At 48.7% G+C, this 16213-nt stretch overlaps 1 protein-coding gene across 1 annotated transcript; it reads right to left on the reverse strand.

Annotated features, from left to right (window-relative positions):
- Window positions 1-294: 294 nt before the first annotated feature.
- Window positions 295-16002, reverse strand: LOC135894843 (C-signal-like). The gene is made up of 6 exons (XM_065422952.1): window positions 15856-16002; window positions 13015-13066; window positions 10811-10998; window positions 9105-9266; window positions 5814-5936; window positions 295-408 (listed from the first exon to the last, which is right to left on the reverse strand). Exons 1-6 carry the CDS (start codon window positions 16000-16002, stop codon window positions 295-297), a joined length of 786 nt encoding a protein of 261 aa, XP_065279024.1.
- Between the last annotated feature and the right edge of the window lie 211 nt (window positions 16003-16213).

Raw genomic sequence — 16213 nt, forward strand, 5'->3', positions numbered from 1 at the left:
GGACGGTGGCTTGGGGCAGGCTCTCCCCCAGCCAATGGAACTGCAGTTGTGCTGCAGGTGGGGCCCTCTGCACTGCTGGCGCTAAGTGAAGGATTTGCCCTTTTAAAGTAGTTCTGTTCCGTGGTTTGTGTCCCATTGCTGTAGCCCCATAGCACCACTGAGGAGAGACTCAACACAGGCTCTGATTCAGGGAGTGATTTTTATTCATCCATATTCATGACAGATGCACAGAGAGGTGCCAGAGTGCTCAGCAGATGCTGCCGCTTGATTCTTTCTCACCTCCACGCAGGGTTCTCACCAGGGCAGGGTATTTCCTTCCCAGCTCACCAGGACACCATGGTGTTTCTCAGAGAGGTCACAAATCACCTTCATGAGCCCGCTCACACTCTCGTCCACCGTCAGGACTGCCTGCAACATTCACGCCAGAGTGTGAGACGGAATACAGCTGCACTTTCCTCTCCAAGCACTAAGTACCCAGGGCTGGCTGGGGGTTCTCAACCTCTTCCATATGGTGACCCCCATGTTCCAACAGAAAGATGGCCAGATAGCCTGGATTTCTATCTGGCCATTGATTGTTTGAAAAGTGTGAATTGGGAGTGCTTTGTTCCAGGTGGGCCTGATTGTTATAAAAAGGCAGCCAGTTGCGAACCAGCTGAGCGGCAAACAGCGGAGAGACTAACAGAGGGAGTTCACCTGGGGAGAGCCCACTGAGACTTTCATCTTGCAGGCTTCTCTGAGTAGTTACTGCAACAGCTGAGGAAGCTCTTAGAAGGAAGGTAATATGGATGGTGAGCGATCAGCTGTTGTGACCTGCACAGGATGGGCCACATTTGTCTTTCTTCCACAGGACAGAAGCGACTTTGTCTGTACAAAGTGCAAGCTGGTCTCCATATTGGAAGAGAAGGTTCAAGGTCTGGAGAAACAAGTATCAACCCTGCGTTGCATAAAAGAAAATGAAGATTTCCTGGACAGATGTCAGAATATGCTTCTACGGGCACAACATTCTGAAGAATCAGAGCAGGTTGCTCAGCGGGGACAGAAGGACGGTGAAGAAAATTGGCAGCATGTGACCTCCAGAAGAAGAAAGAGGAGCATCCATGTACCAGCAATGCAGATACAGGTGAGTAATCTTTTCATGTTCTCTCCACAGGTACTAATGCGGAGAGTGGACTAGATGATACATCTGAGGGAAGGGAGCAGAAGAAGACTCCACCGATTGGAAGGCATGAGATGCACTGTCCTAGAGATGGGGGTTCCACGACCACCGCTCCCAAGAGAAGGAGGCGAGTGGTGGTGGTCGGGGACTCCCTCCTAAGGGGGACTGAGTCATCTATCTGCCATCCCGACCGGGAAACCAGAGAAGTGTGCTGCTTGCCAGGAGCTAGGATTCACGATGTGACGGAGAGACTGCTGAGACTCATCAAGCCCTCGGATTGCTACACGTTCCTGCTTCTCCATGTGGGACCAATGATACTGCCAAGAATGACCTTGAGCGGATCACTGCAGACTACGTGGCTCTGGGAAGAAGGATAAAGGAGTTTGAGGCACAAGTGGTGTTCTCGTCCATCCTCCCTGTGGAAGGAAAAGGTCCAGGTGGTGTCAGAGAGAAGGCTTTGGATTCTTTGACCATGGGATGGTGTTCCAAGAAGAAGGATTGCTAGGCAGAGACGGGCTCCACCAAACGAAGAGAGGGAAGAGCATCTTCGCAAGCAGGCTGGCTAGCTTAGTGAGGAGGGCTTTAAACTAGGTTCACCGGGGGAAGGAGACCAAAGCCCTGAGGTAAGTGGAGAAGTGGGATACCAGGAGGAAGCATGAGCAGGAGAGCGCAAGAAGGGAGGACTCCTGCCTCATACTGAGAAAGCAGGACAATCAGTGAGTTATCTTAAGTGCCTATACACAAATGCAAGAAGCCTGGGAAACAAGCAGGTAGAAATGAAAGTCCTGGCACAGTCAAGGAATTATGATGTGATTGGAATAACAGAGACTTGGTGGGATAACTCACATGACTGGAGTACTGTCATGGATGGATATAAATTGTTCAGGAAGGACAGGCAGGGCAGAAAAGGTGAGGGAGTTGTATTGTATGTAAGAGAGCAGTATGACTTTTCAGAGCTCCAGTATGAAACTGAAGAAAAACCTGAGAGTCTCTGGATTAAGTTTAGAAGTGTGAGCAACAAGGGTGATGTCATGGTGGGAGTCTGCTAGAGACCACCAGACCAGGGGGATGAGGTGGACGAGGCTTTCTTCAGGCAACTAACAGAAGTTACTAGATCACAGGCCCTGGTTCTCATGGGGGACTTCAATCACCCCGATATCTGCTGGGAGAGAAATACAGCAGTGCACAGACAATCCAGGAAGATTTTCGAAAGTGTAGGGGACAATTTCCTGGTGCAAGTGCTGGAGGAACCAACTAGGGGCAGAGCTCTTCTTGACCTGCTGCTCACAAACAGAGAAGAATTAGTAGGGGAAGCAAAAGTGGATGGGAACCTGGGAGGCAGTGACCATGAGATGGCCGAGTTCAGGATCCTGACACAAGGAAGAAAGGAGAGCAGCAGAATACCGACCCTTGACTTCCGAAAAGCAGACTTTGACTCCCTCAGGGAACTGATGGGCAGGATCCCCTGGGAGAATAACATGAGAGGGAAAGGAGTCCAGGCTGTATTTTAAAGAATCCTTACTGAGGTTTCAGGAACAAACCATCCCGATGTGTAGAAAGAATAGTAAATATGGCAGGCGACTGACTTGGCTTAACAGTGAAATCCTTGCTGATCTTAAACACAAAAAAGAAGCTTACAAGAAGTGGAAGATTGGACAAATGACCAGGGAGGAGTATAAAAATATTGCTCAAGCATGCAGGAGTGAAATCAGGAAGGCCAAATCACACTTGGAGTTGCAGCTAGCAAGGGATGTGAAGGGTAACAAGAAGGATCTCTACAGGTATGTTAGCAACAAGAAGAGGGTCAAGGACAGTGTGGGCCCCTTACTGAATGGGGGAGGCAACCTAGTGACAGAGGATGTGGAAAAAGCTAATGTACTCAATGCTTTTTTTGCCTCTGTCTTCACGAACAAGGTAAGCTCCCAGTCTACTGCACTGGGCAGCACAGCATGGGGAGGAGGTGACTAGCCCTCAGTGGAGAAAGAAGTGGTTCAGGACTATTTAGAAAAGCTGGACGAGCACAAGTCCATGGGACTGGATGCACTGCATCCGAGGGTGCTAAAGGAGTTGGCAGATGTGATTGCAGAGCCATTGGCCTTTATCTTTGAAAACTCATGGCGATCGGGGGAGGTCCCGGATGACTGGAAAAGGGCTAATGTAGTGCCCATCTTTAAAAAAGGGAAGAAGGAGGATCCGGGGAACTACAGGCCAGTCAGCCTCACCTCAGTCCCTGGAAAAATCATGGAGCAGGTCCTCAAGGAATCAATTCTGATGCACTTAGAGGAGAGGAAAGTGATCAGAACAGTCAGCATGGATTCACCAAGGGCAAGTCATGCCTGACTAACCTAATTGTCTTCTATGACAAGATAACTGGCTCTGTGGATGAGGGGAAAGCAGTGGACGTGTTATTCCTTGACTTTAGCAAAGCTTTTGATACGGTCTCCCACAGTATTCTTGCCAGCAAGTTAAAGAAGTATGGGCTGGATGAATGGACTATAAGGTGGATAGAAAGCTGGTTAGATCATTGGGCTCAAGGGGTAGTGATCAATGGCTCCATGTCTAGTTGGCAGCCGGTATCGAGTGGCGTGCCCCAAGGGTCGGTCCTGGGGCCGGCTTTGTTCAATATCTTCATTAATGATCTGGAGGATGGCGTGGATTGCACCTTCAGCAAATTTGCAGATGACACTAAACTGGGAGGAGTGGTAGATATGCTGGAGGGTAGGGATAGGGACCTAGACAAATTGGAGGATTGGGCCAAAAGAAATCTGATGAGGTTCAACAAGGACAAGTGCAGACTCCTGCACTTAGGACAGCAGAATCCCATGCACTGCTACAGACTAGGGACTGAGTGGCTAGGCAGCAGTTCTGCAGAAAAGGACCTAGGGGTTACAGTGGATGAGAAGCTGGATATGAGTCAACAGTGTGCCCTTGTTGCCAAGAAGGCTAACGGCATTTGGGGCTGTATAAGTAGGGGCATTGCCAGCAGTTTGAGGGACATGACCATTCCCCTCTATTTGGCATTGGTGAGGCCTCAACTGGAGTACTGTGTCCAGTTTTGGGCCCCACACTACAAGAAGAATGTGGAAAAATTGGAAAGAGTCCAGCCGAGGGCAACAAAAATGATTAGGGGCTTGAGCACATGACTTATGAGGAGAGGCTGAGGGAACTGGGATTATTTAGTCTGCAGAAGAGAAGAATGAGGGGGAATTTGAAAGCTGCTTTCAACTACCTGAAAGGGGGTTTCAAAGAGAATGGATCTAGACTGTTCTCAGTGGTAGCAGATGACAGAACAAAGAGTAATGGTCTCAAGTTGCAGTGAGGGAGATTTAGGTTGGATATTAGGAAAAACTTTTTCACTAGGAGGGTGGTGAACCATTGGAATGGGTTACCTAGGGAGGTGGTGGAATCTCCTTCCTTAGAGGTTTTTAAGGTCAGGCTTGACAAAGCCCTGGCTGGGATGATTTAGTTGGGGATTGGTCTTGCTTTGAGCAGGGGGTTGGACTAGAGGTCCCTTCCAACCCTGATATTCTATGATTCTAGCAAGGAAGGCGGTTGTGACCCTCTGAAACCAGTTTGGATCCCACTTGCCTGAAGGGGTCTGAGAACTCCTGGCCTAAAGAATCTTCTTTTCCATATAAAACTAGTGCAGCTCAATCAAGTGTCCCTTCCCCTTAGCCTGGAGTCTTCTGTAGGGGCCTGTCTAACTCCTGAAGGTTTCCATTCAACCAGCCACTTGCCAGAGAGTCATACCCTGCTCCCAGCAGCAATTTACCTTGAACTGGGGGCTTCCCACCAGTCTCCATACTCCTGGCAGCTCTCTACCTCAACTGAGCCTCTTGCTGGTTTTTCTAATCACCTGGTCCCTAGCTGATCAGTCTCAGCTGGGGGGTAACTGATCTACCACAGGTGAGGCTGAGCCCAACTCCCCTTAAAGAGCCAGCCATCCTTTGACACCATGGTTAACGTTTTCCAAATCCCAGTGTCTGGACAGACATGGGGAGCTCTGGACTTACATAGAAATGGAATGGGTATATCGTTGGAAAACACTGATTTCAAGACTGAGGATGACTCAGAGGCTGCATCTACACAAACCCATTTTGGGACATACACCATTGCACTAGGACCAGTTCAGCTTCCCCAGTGCTAACAAAGGTGAGCGCACCAGCGTGCGCTGGCAATTGGCCTTTTTAGCTTTCTATCATCTAACCCCATCCAGAGCAGGGCTACATACTACAGTCATAGAAACACCGGCAGCTGGGATAAACGGCCCTCATGCTGTTGCTTAGCTCTGGTGGAGATACGCTGGTCCTGTATTTCCTAACTATCATTGGGGTAGATGAGGCTCAGTAGTGTGTGCTGTAGAAGGCTTTCTCCACACACTGCTGTGTAGCATCAGAAGCCTGTTTTTGCTGAAAGTCCTTCAATTTTATTTCATGAATGATGTTGGCCTGAAGGCTGGTGGATCCTCTGTGAATGTTCCATTTTTCTCCTGAGCAAATGATTTAATTATGGCTTTATTAAGTATCTGGCTCTAGTTCGTTTTCCCTGCCAAAACAGATATCACAGTAGAGGCAGCAGAAGGATCTCTGAGTAAAATGAAATGCTGGTGCATCCCCACCTTTCCCCAGACAATCTCTCTGCTGGGAGCCATCATTACCTGCACATTAGGTTGAAAGTTTCCCAGCTCGGTTTTCACCCAGCCCGGGTGCAGCGCACTGCACAGGATCCCGTCTTGCTTGTATCCCATCGACTGGCACTTTGTGAGCATGTTTAGTGCCGCCTGGAGGCAAAGCACATGGTGAGCTGAGGCAGGGTCCCATCACCCCCCAGGCACAGAGCCACTGCACCCCCCAGGCACAGAGCCACTGCACTCCCCAGGCACAACCCACCAAACCCGGCTCATTCGCACGTGTGGGACGCTGCATCTGGGAATGATGAACATTCACCGCCTGAATAGCCAGGAACTGAGGGATTCAGCCAGGGTTGTGGGAGGGGAAAAGTGCTGCAGTAGCAGGGGGAAGAAGATCCTGGGGCAAGGGAAAGGCAGCAGAGGGAAGAAGAGAGGAAGGAGCCTTCTGTAAGGGAACTGTTGGCCCCTTACTGACACTCAGTGCAGTTTTGTACCAAAAGAAAAGGGAAGGGAAATCAGGACCCTGAGACTCACTGACTGAGGCCAACACTCCAGGTCAGCCTGATTGACAGGTCAGCCAGGCCAATGAGGGAGTCATGAGGCAGGGGGTCCCATCCTCTGTGTGAGCTGGAGCTGCTGGGCCTGAGCGGGGCCAAGCTAAGGAGAGCTGGAGCCACAACTGCGCTGGAGGCAGAGTGGAGCTGGAGCTGGAGCTGGAGCTGGACCTGGGGCTGGGGCTGGGGCTGGATCTGGAGCCATCTGAAGCCAGGTGCAGGGAGCAGCTAGGCAGAGTGAGGGGATCCCTGGGCATAGGGCCCAGCACAGGGAGACCCCACCAGTCAAGAGGCCTTGCAGGCCGCACTGGGAGGGGGATCGTAACTCCCATGGGGGGACAATGCTGGGGGGAAGGGCCCTGCCACCTAGAACTTGAAGGCGTGTGGCCACCGCTAGAGTGAGTGTCTGACCCGCGGCATCCCTGCAGCACAGCCAGGACCTGGGCAGGAGCCTCGGATGTGTGAGGAACAGACTGTGCACTTCTCTTACATTCCAGCCACAGCTGTTTGGGGTTTCCCTGTGCCACAGAGCGGGGTAGTGGCTTTTGCTTTCACCTTCCCCAGTTTCTCCTTATTTTTAATGACTTACTGTTTAATAAATTGTGTTTGCTTTGAACTATATGTGATGCTCAGTTGGTCAGGGAAGCGTCTGGAGCAGAAAGAGTACCCCGGAGTAGGGACACCCGAGCCCTGTCCTAAGTACGACAACAAGATTGGGGGTCGAGTCCCAGGAATCCTGGGCCCAGCCTTGTCAGGGTTACGAGGACTCTGCCACAGACAAGAGTAGAAGAGGTCTCCTCGAGTCAGGCGGGCCTCTGGGTAAAGGGAGTGAGAGCGAGGACTCAGGTTCTTTGACTAGCGAATTCCAATGGTGTAGTGTATAAGCCAGGAAAGTTCCCCATAATAGCGGGACCATTCCCCCGCTTACACTTCAATGGGAGGTGGGAGAGAGAGGCCACAGTGGTAAGAGGAGCATTTCCATGGGAGCCTGGAGGAGTGGAATTCTAGCCGTGTTCAGCAGAGCAGTGGAAATAAAGATCCTGTTTATCAGTTAAGATGACCCTTGAAGGATCTCACAATGCTGTACACTCCTGCCATCTGCAGGCACCTGTGTTGGGATGTCCAGGTGCCTAAGTCAGGCACCTGAGCTTTTGCGTGGACCTTACGCTCATCATTTTACTCCTGGGGGAATTCTGCACCACTGCGTGATGCAGAATTTCGCAGAATTCCCTGTTTCCCTCGCAAAATTGGGGCTGCAGAGCTGCTGGTCGCCACTAGGGGCCACTGGACTCTGCAGCAGAGTCCAGCTCACAGTGAGAGGAGCTGGAGTGCCCAGCCTGGCTGGGCTGGAGGCTGCATGCTCTGCGTGATACTCATTCTCCTGAGGACAGGAGAGGGCCTGGGAGATCCAGCCAGCTCTAGAAAAGGGCAAGGAAGGTCAGGGCTGCACCACACCACGTCCCCTGGCAGGACAGTAAAAAAGCTGGGGGGAGTAAAGGCTTTGGGGGTCCTGGTGTCTGGGCTGTGGGGTTCCCCACAGCTGGGCTCTGGGGTGAAGTGAGTGCAAGTGTCTGGGCTCTGGGGGCCCCACACAGCCTCCTCCATCACCCCCCAACTGGAACTGGGTTGACATAGGGGTTTCTTTAACTCTCTACTCCTGGGGGAATCTTTATTGCTGTTGTCTATATTGTTGACATACTTGTTGACAAGTATTTTGAAATAAATTACAAAAATAATTGAAACTGGAGTGATTATATTGTGTTATTTTAACAAATAAAATGCAGAATTTTGCAAAATTGTAAAATATTTTGCGCAGAATTTCTAAATGTTTGGCATAGACTTTTTATTTTTTTGGTGCAGAATTCCCCCAGGAGTAATCATTTGCAGGGTTTGCTCAGCACCTTGGGACCCTTCAGGTGAGCAATAGGGTGGCTGAAAAATATTGGTCTTAAAACAAAGCTTGGGCTGTTGGAGAGAGCAGCAGAATGCACATGCAGGAAGAAATTCCATCAAGATGGCCACTGGACGTGTGGTGAGAACATGCCCGTTGGGAGCTCAATGCACATGGGCATTTACAAGCTGTGGGGTGGAGGCAATAGGAGATTGTAAGATCAAGAGACTTAGCATCGTTGGAGCCAAGTGTGGTGGAACTTGTGAGGGCAGCAAACTTCCCAGGGAGAGTATGAAGGTTCCAACAGCTTTGTAGTTCCACATCCATCTCGCTTCAGAAGAAGTCTGGCCAGTATGGTGGATTATAACTGCCTGAGGATGGTCCCTGTTATGCCACCAAGGAAAAGGGGGCAATACTTTACATCCCATCCCAGAGTGAAATCGATAACTATGCACTCACAGTCAGTGCTTATAGCAGTCTGAAAAAAGTGTGTGTGGGGGGTCTATCATCACCCCCATCTCTGTAAAGCAATTAATTCTGCCCCCCAAGCCTGACATCAGTTCTGCTCCCCATCTGACCACTGCTCCATCTGCAGGGCCTGGGGTTCTTCGAGGGAGAAGGTTCAGGAATTCTTTGTCCCCCTCTGCCTCTTCTCTCACTGGGTGTTGCAGGGAAGGTTATTCTGTTATATGGACCAGTCACGAGAGGTGGACAAAGACCCACCTTTCCTATTGGGGGTTAAATACACTCCATTTGGGGGCATTGTGGGTGTAACTATTTCAGAATGGTCATTACCTTCACTCATTATCTTCAGGCTGAGAAATATGAGATTCAGTGACTATCCCATGACTGGTTAGCCTGGGGGAGACATACCTTGCTGCAGCGGTAGGAGACTACTGGCACGAAGGAGAACGTTTCCGGAGTTTTCTCAATGGATCCCAGAACAGTGGAGATGTTGACAATGGCTGCCTTGCTGCAGCTCATCCCTTTCTGGTTGCTTCCCTGGGCAGCCTTCTTCAGCAAGGGCAGGAACGCCTGGGGAGACACTGGGTCACTTTGTACTTGATAACAAACTTACCTGCTTCTCAGACCTAAATCTGCCTGCACCTGAGTCCCACTTCCTGTGCTCCCCCCAACTGGCTCCCCCCTTTGCTTCCTCCTCCCACTCCCCATTTCCCACCTGCCTTCACGGCACCTTTTTTGCTAGGAACAGCTTCCTAATTAGCTATCCTTGAGCATCTCCACCTTCAAGCCGCTCCTCAACCACTGCCTGCTCTGTTCCTTCTACCACCTAGAATGTCCCTAAAATGCCACTGTCTGTCCTGAATCTGTTTGTGTCTTCAGACTATAAACTCTTTAGGGTGAGAGCTGCATTCTATTCTGCTCTGCATGTTGCCAGCTGTAAAATGCCGGGTCCAATTACAATGCTGTATAAGTAATAATAATACTAATTGATAAATAATAATAAGCATCTAGATGAGGCTTGCAATGTCTGGATCACCAATGGCATAAAAAGTGGGTGCACTAAATTCTCTTCTCTGTTAGGCCTGTGTCACCCCATTATAGTGAATGGAGCGAGTCAGTGTTACCAGGGCAGCTGCACCTTTGACCTCTTCTCTGGTCTCTGAGTGCCCCCCATCAGGTGTTACACCTCGTGCCGTTACCTCCCCAGGGTGGAATCCTGAGATTCCCCAGGTCTCAGAGCGGGTCTGGTTTGGCACCTGCATGCAGAGCTGAGCAAAAGTTTTTGACCAAAACTTGTTTTCAGTGAAAAATGCAGATTCAGTGACACTGCAATATTTCACAAATTCAAGTTGATTTCACAGAATTGTTCTTTTTGGGGAAAAAATGCAAAGTTTCTGAAATTTTTCATTTCAAAATCACATTTTGGTTCAAACTTCCTTTCCTTTTCTGTTTAAGAAATCCAAAAATATTTTAAAATGTTCAAAACTGAACTGTTTTGTTTGACCAAATGATGAAGTAATAATAATAATAATTAGTGTTAGTTTTTACTTTGTGATTTGCCAGTAATTATCATTTTTGTACTGATCCAGAATGACTTTTTTTAACTTTTCAAAATTGCCAACGAACCAAGAAATCCGTATTTCACCCAGCTGTATCTGCAAGTCTTCTCTTTGGGAAGCAGTGGTCAATACAATGCCCCAAAAGAGCCTTCTGAAAAGGAAGGAGAGTTTAACTTTCGCAGCAGGAACATGGCAAAGCATAACAGAGAGGGTCTATGTGCAGGTCTGTATTATCTAAGCGTTCAGGGGAAGCCTTAGGAAGGCTCAACTGCTTCAGACTCTTCTGCAGGGTCTGTGTCTGTCTGTTCCTCTGAACACCTCCCCGACAACCACCCCCCACCTCTGTGTTTGTACAGCACTGAGCACAATAGAGCTCTGAGCCTGACTGGAACCTCTGGGCTTTACCAGAACACAGAGAAGTCTAGTGTAATGAAAACAAATGGGCCACTTCCTTTTAAAGCAGGGTGGGGTGAAATATTAGATCTCTCCAGCTAATTATCTTGTTTTAAACCAAAAATCCTGCCTAAGTATTCTCAGCCGAAGGTGGACTCTTACCTGGGTCACTAACAGTGGCCCAACAACGTTTGTGTTATAGACGCTTAACATATCTTCAGGAGTGGCTGACTCAAGTGTGCTTGGTGGCATAACGCCAGCATTATTTATCAGCAAATTTAGGCCAGTTCCTCCCAGATGGGCCTCAGCTTTCTTTGCAGCGCTCTTGATGCTCGCTGAGTCTGTAGCTTCTGGACAGAGAATACAGGACTGGTTATGAGCACGGTTTGGTTCCATTCCTGATACTATATGAAATAAATACAGCCACAATTATGGTAGCCTGGTTAAAAGCCCGTCTCTAGAGACAGCTGAGAGAGAATTCAGTTAAAATGTTGAGCAGAGGCTTGTCTCACTCCTAACTCTGATGGATTGCTCACAACCTGCAGCCCAATTTTAACCACATCACTGTTAGAATGTGCGCTCCATTCCTGAGGTCAGGGCAGGGAGCACAAATCCAGTCAGGGATTTCCTGTTTCAGGGGAAAAGTTCATAAAGTATTTCCAGGCATTTTTAATTGAGAACGAGTCAGTCCAGACCTGTGCCTTCCTGGCAACATCTCTAGGTTAATGAACTGGAGACTTCAGTGCAATAAGAGTTTATTGAGTAGATCTTAAGTTCAAAGTTAGACTCACATAATGCCACTTACACTTAGAAGTATGTGTTTGGATGCAAGCTAAGGAAGGATCTTCTGGAAAGGAAAGGGAACATTTGGAATGACTGCTTTCATGGCTGCACCCACCCTCACTAATGTTGTACTACATAACTTGAAGACGCGATGGTGATTTGTGCAGTAGAGAGGTGAATACGGTGTCTAATGACTCTTTGGGTCAACTTAAAGCTGTTTTATCAGAACTAGCTTTGTGCTAATTTACAAATTTACTCTAAGTTAATGAATGATAATCATGGACAACCTTAGCTGAGAACTTCCAAGTGTTTTCGTGTTTCAGTTTTATGCTACAAATGGTCAAATTTGAGTGGCTAAAGTTAGGCTTCTACAGCCATATTTTGGCACCTGAATATTAGTAGCCTGATCGACCACTGAAAGCCAGTAGTTCATGTCTATTCAGGTGCTTAAATATGGATTTAGGAGCTTAGAGTTTATGTCCTGTGATTAAAACACTGGGTTAGGAAACAGGTGATCGGGATCCCAACTCTGCCGTAGACTTCCTTTGTGATCTTGGCCAAAAGTGTCCACTAATTTTGGGTGCCTGTCTTGAGACACCATTGGGCCTGGTTTTCAGAGGTGCTGAGAAGTCTAGTTGAAGTCATTGATAGATGCATGTGCTCAGCTCCTTTCATGATCAGGTTCTCAAAAACTATAAATGGCCTCTTTGAAACTTAGACCAATTTAAACCAAAGACATTTTCTCAACCGAATTTGTTAAAACCAGGGTCACAATCTAAAGAAGAATCTGCATGCGTGTGAGGGTGAACAACAGACTAAAACCAAAACAAAACACAACAAACCACTTCTGTCTGGAGAATAATTTTGTGAATTTTCAGGCTAAGGGAGATTTATTTTTGAGAAAGTTAGAAGGGAGGGGGGAAAACTGTACTAAGACTGGAATGTGTCTGGAAACTGTAATCACCTAATCTCTGCTGAACGATTCTATAATATGTAACCTCATTCAACACCTTATATTGTATGGTCATGTATTAGTAGATAAGTTCTGTTGCTATGACAGCCTCACCCCACCTTAGGGCGTGTTGTATAAGGAACATTCAGGCATATTCTACCCTATTATTGTCAATCTAGACTGTTCTCGCAGACGCTAGGCTTGGCTGAGATTTAGTTTGTCATCTTCTCTCACTGCAGTTCTCACAAAGGTGAGCATGATCCAGTCCTGCTCCTGTGCTGGAATCAGCGGCAGAACACCTCTTTGATTTAAAGGGAGCAGAACCAGGTGCAGTGTTTGGCACAGATTACCAGACGAGGCAGGCAGCCTCTGTAACTGCGCTTTATGCATTATTCAGTGATGAGGAACTACGATCCACTGACACTAGCAGTGCACTAACAAGTTGTGGTCTGTTTAGCTGCACTAGTGATTACGATCTAGTCAGGTGCTAGGAAGCTGGAAAAGAATGGATGTGGAAAGGGTCATAGAGAACGTAGAGCAGAGACTGCGAATCAGAAAGCAGCTAACGGAGAGCTGGCCATGCAGTGTCTGCAGCGTGCTGGTTGGCAGGAGAGATGCACCGAGGACGTACCTAGCTGCAGAATCACAACGATTGGGTGCTTGGAAGCCAAATTTTTTAGTTCCTGGAAGCAAAAAAAAAAAAAAAAAGCATTATGTGCATCACCCCATCAGACAGAGCCCTGGCACCAAGAACACCCACAGCCGTATGGCACAGATTCTGCTGTCACCCACATGCAATCCCGTTCATTTCAATGGGGGTATGTGAGCTTAACAGAGAGCAGAAGCTGACCCTGTGGCTGGCAGTTAGTAATGCCTGGGAGCGCCAAGACACTGCTCTGAGTGAAGACCATGGGAACAGCATGGGTCATCATGGAACCAAAAAATCAGAGTGGGTGCATATGAAGTCCCAGCTTTTCCCCTGTCTAGGGCCTTTACCCCATGTTGTTCCCCATCCATTCTGTCTTTCAGCTGGCTTTCCCTTTCCACACACCTTGCATGTTGTTCACTCCCTTTTTCTGTCTGTCACTCCTCTTCCCCCATCCATCCTCTCTTCTAACCTGCCTCCTGGTTCTTCTTCCTTCCCCATCCCCTCAGCCTCTCTCCATCAGTTCTCCTCTTTCCCCCATTCTCCCAACTCTGCCCCAGCCATCACTCACCTGGTCCCCCATACCCATCACTCACTCCTGTTGACAGATTTTTTCTCTTATTCCAGAGCCCCCAGGAGCAGGCACTGAGGATCAGCTCATGTTTTAGTAATTGCTCTGTGGAGCCCCTGAGAAACAGCTAAGGAACCTCCCAGATCTCCTACCTACGGGCTGCTGTGAAGTAGTAAAGGTGCATCTTTTAGCACCAGGTAGTGATAAAGTAGCAACGCAGAAACCTTTTTTGCCCCATTGGTGTCATATGGGGATTGGGGGACTGGTTGGGGATATCAGTAGATCTGGGTGAAAAATTTTGGCCAAAACTCCTTTGAGCAAAAGTTGCAGATTCGATAACACCAAACGAGCTTGGGAATTTGTGTTGATTTCTAGAGAAACCTGAAAAAAATCAAAATGTTTCAATATTTCTGTTCAAAATAACTTTTGTTTGGAAATTTCCTGTAATTTTATTTTTTAAAAAACCTTCCAAACCATTTAAAACTGCTCAGAATCAGAACATTTTGTTTCAGGTCGAAGCAAACATTTCATTTGACCTGAAATAGATTTTTTTTGTCAAATTTCTAACATTTTTGTAAAAATTGTTTTTAGTTTGACCCATAACAATATTTTTGTTTGTCTGCTTTTTTGGAATTGCCAGCAAACCAAAATATCCATTATTCACCCAACTCTAGATATTGGCTTCTGGCCTGCCCCTCCATTACAAGCCATGGGCAGATTCGGAGAGGCGGGATCACTGGGAACCTCCCTGAAGACAGTTGCTGGAGAGCAGTAGCCATTTAGTACCAATATTCCCTCTAATTTTTTACGTCCATGTGCGGAATGAATTTTGTTATGTGCACCAATATGGAGGTGATGTGTGGCAGGGGTGGGGCTGAGGGGTTCAGAGTGCAGGAGGGGGCTCAGGGCTGGGGCAGAAGGTTGGGGTGTGTGTGGGGGGGTGCGGGCTCCAGCTGTGTGTGCGGGATCTGGGGTGGGGCTGGGGATGAGGGGTTTGGGATGTGGGCAGGGCTCAGGCAGAGGGTTGGGGTGCAGGGGTGAGGGCTGTGGGGTGGGGCTGGGGATGAGGGATTTGGGATTCAGGCTGCCCTGGGGCTGCATCGGGGAGAGAGGACTCCCCCCAGTTCTCTCTCGCCGCGGCAGCTCTGGGGACAGTGGACAGGGGAGAGGTGCCTCTCCCTGCTGGGGCAGCTATGGGGCCGGGGCCAGCTTAGAGGGAACTTAGTTTATTACCCTCGCAGGGTTTGTCTGCACTGCAATTAAACACCTCTGGCTGGCCCATTCCAGCAGGCTGCTTAATTCTGGTGTAGATGTTCATACTCGGACTGGAGCCTGGACTGTAGGACCCTGTGAGGTGGGAGGGTCCCAGAGCTCAAGTTGCAGCCCGAGCCCAAATGTCTATAGTGCAAGGAGCCAGAAAGGAAGAAGCATCACAGGGAGAGCTCCCACTATAGGAAGGATTATGGGACACCAGGCAAATCTCACTTCCCCCACAGCTACATCAACGGTTAACGGGTGGTCCCAGCACTGTTGGGGAAGGAGGGCTGGGGTCTCAGAGGAGGTGAGGTGGTCTGGCAGAAATCCTTCCCCACACCAAGCCTGAACATCAGCCAGGTCTGCCTTGGACCCCTGGCATAACAGGCCTATGGATCTGTAACAAATCGGGTATCTGATTGGGCAATGTGCCAGGCTCCCTGCCATCATTACAGGGTAACATAACTGTGACATTCTAGCTGCGGCTCTGCGAGGGGCCAATACTTTACACGATAATGGGGACAAGCGAGTGATACAACGCGCACTAGAGCTGCGTATAGTTAACGTGCAGCAGTAGAGTTGCATAAGTGTCAAGGGGAATGTAGGAGCAATGTCTGAGCAGCAATGACTGGGGGTGATCTGGGTACAGAGGGAGGGCAGAGGCGGACAGAATGTCTGTGTGTGTGTTGGGGGGGAGCTAACAGAATGGCAGCACCTCACACCCACTCTGCACAAGGCGCAGGGCAGTGGAGGATCTGGCCCAGTAGTGTTAGGGTTGGGAAAAATTGGGGTCAGTCCAAATCAGGCCTCCTACTGAAACTTGCAAGGTTCCCTGTTTTAAGAGGGCAGGAGGTTTCAGGGGTGGAGGGGAACATACAGCTGGGAAACTGTGTTACAGACTCAGTCCTGGGATCTGCCATCTAAACCTGCTTTTATTCCATGCCCTTTTGGGGAACATTTTCTAAAACAAAGTTCAGCTAAGCAAAAAAGCTGCTTCTCACCTGCGCTAGCACTCCCTCTGGGTCCCGGCAGGTGGCAAAGATCACTTCTGGTGGGTTCGGTTTCCCAATAAAACGCTTGATCAGTTCCAGGCCAATTCCCCGATTGGATCCAGTCACCAGGACACTACGGACATGAAACCCTGCCATGGTCTCTTCACAGCTGCCTCTAGTCTCTCTCTGTCTCGGTCTCTTTGCAAGTTCAGTTAAATATGGGCTGTGTCATTTCCCCTGAGCTGATTTCACTCAGTCGAGTCCCCGCCTACCTTTTTTGTTAGTTTCATTGGAGGCGTATGTTTGTTTTTTTTGAAAAACTTATGCCATGTTTGAGAAAATGACTCCGTTGATGAATATCCAGAAT

Source organism: Emys orbicularis, assembly GCF_028017835.1.
Source record: "Emys orbicularis isolate rEmyOrb1 chromosome 14 unlocalized genomic scaffold, rEmyOrb1.hap1 SUPER_14_unloc_1, whole genome shotgun sequence".
Classification (NCBI taxonomy): Eukaryota; Metazoa; Chordata; order Testudines; family Emydidae; genus Emys; species Emys orbicularis.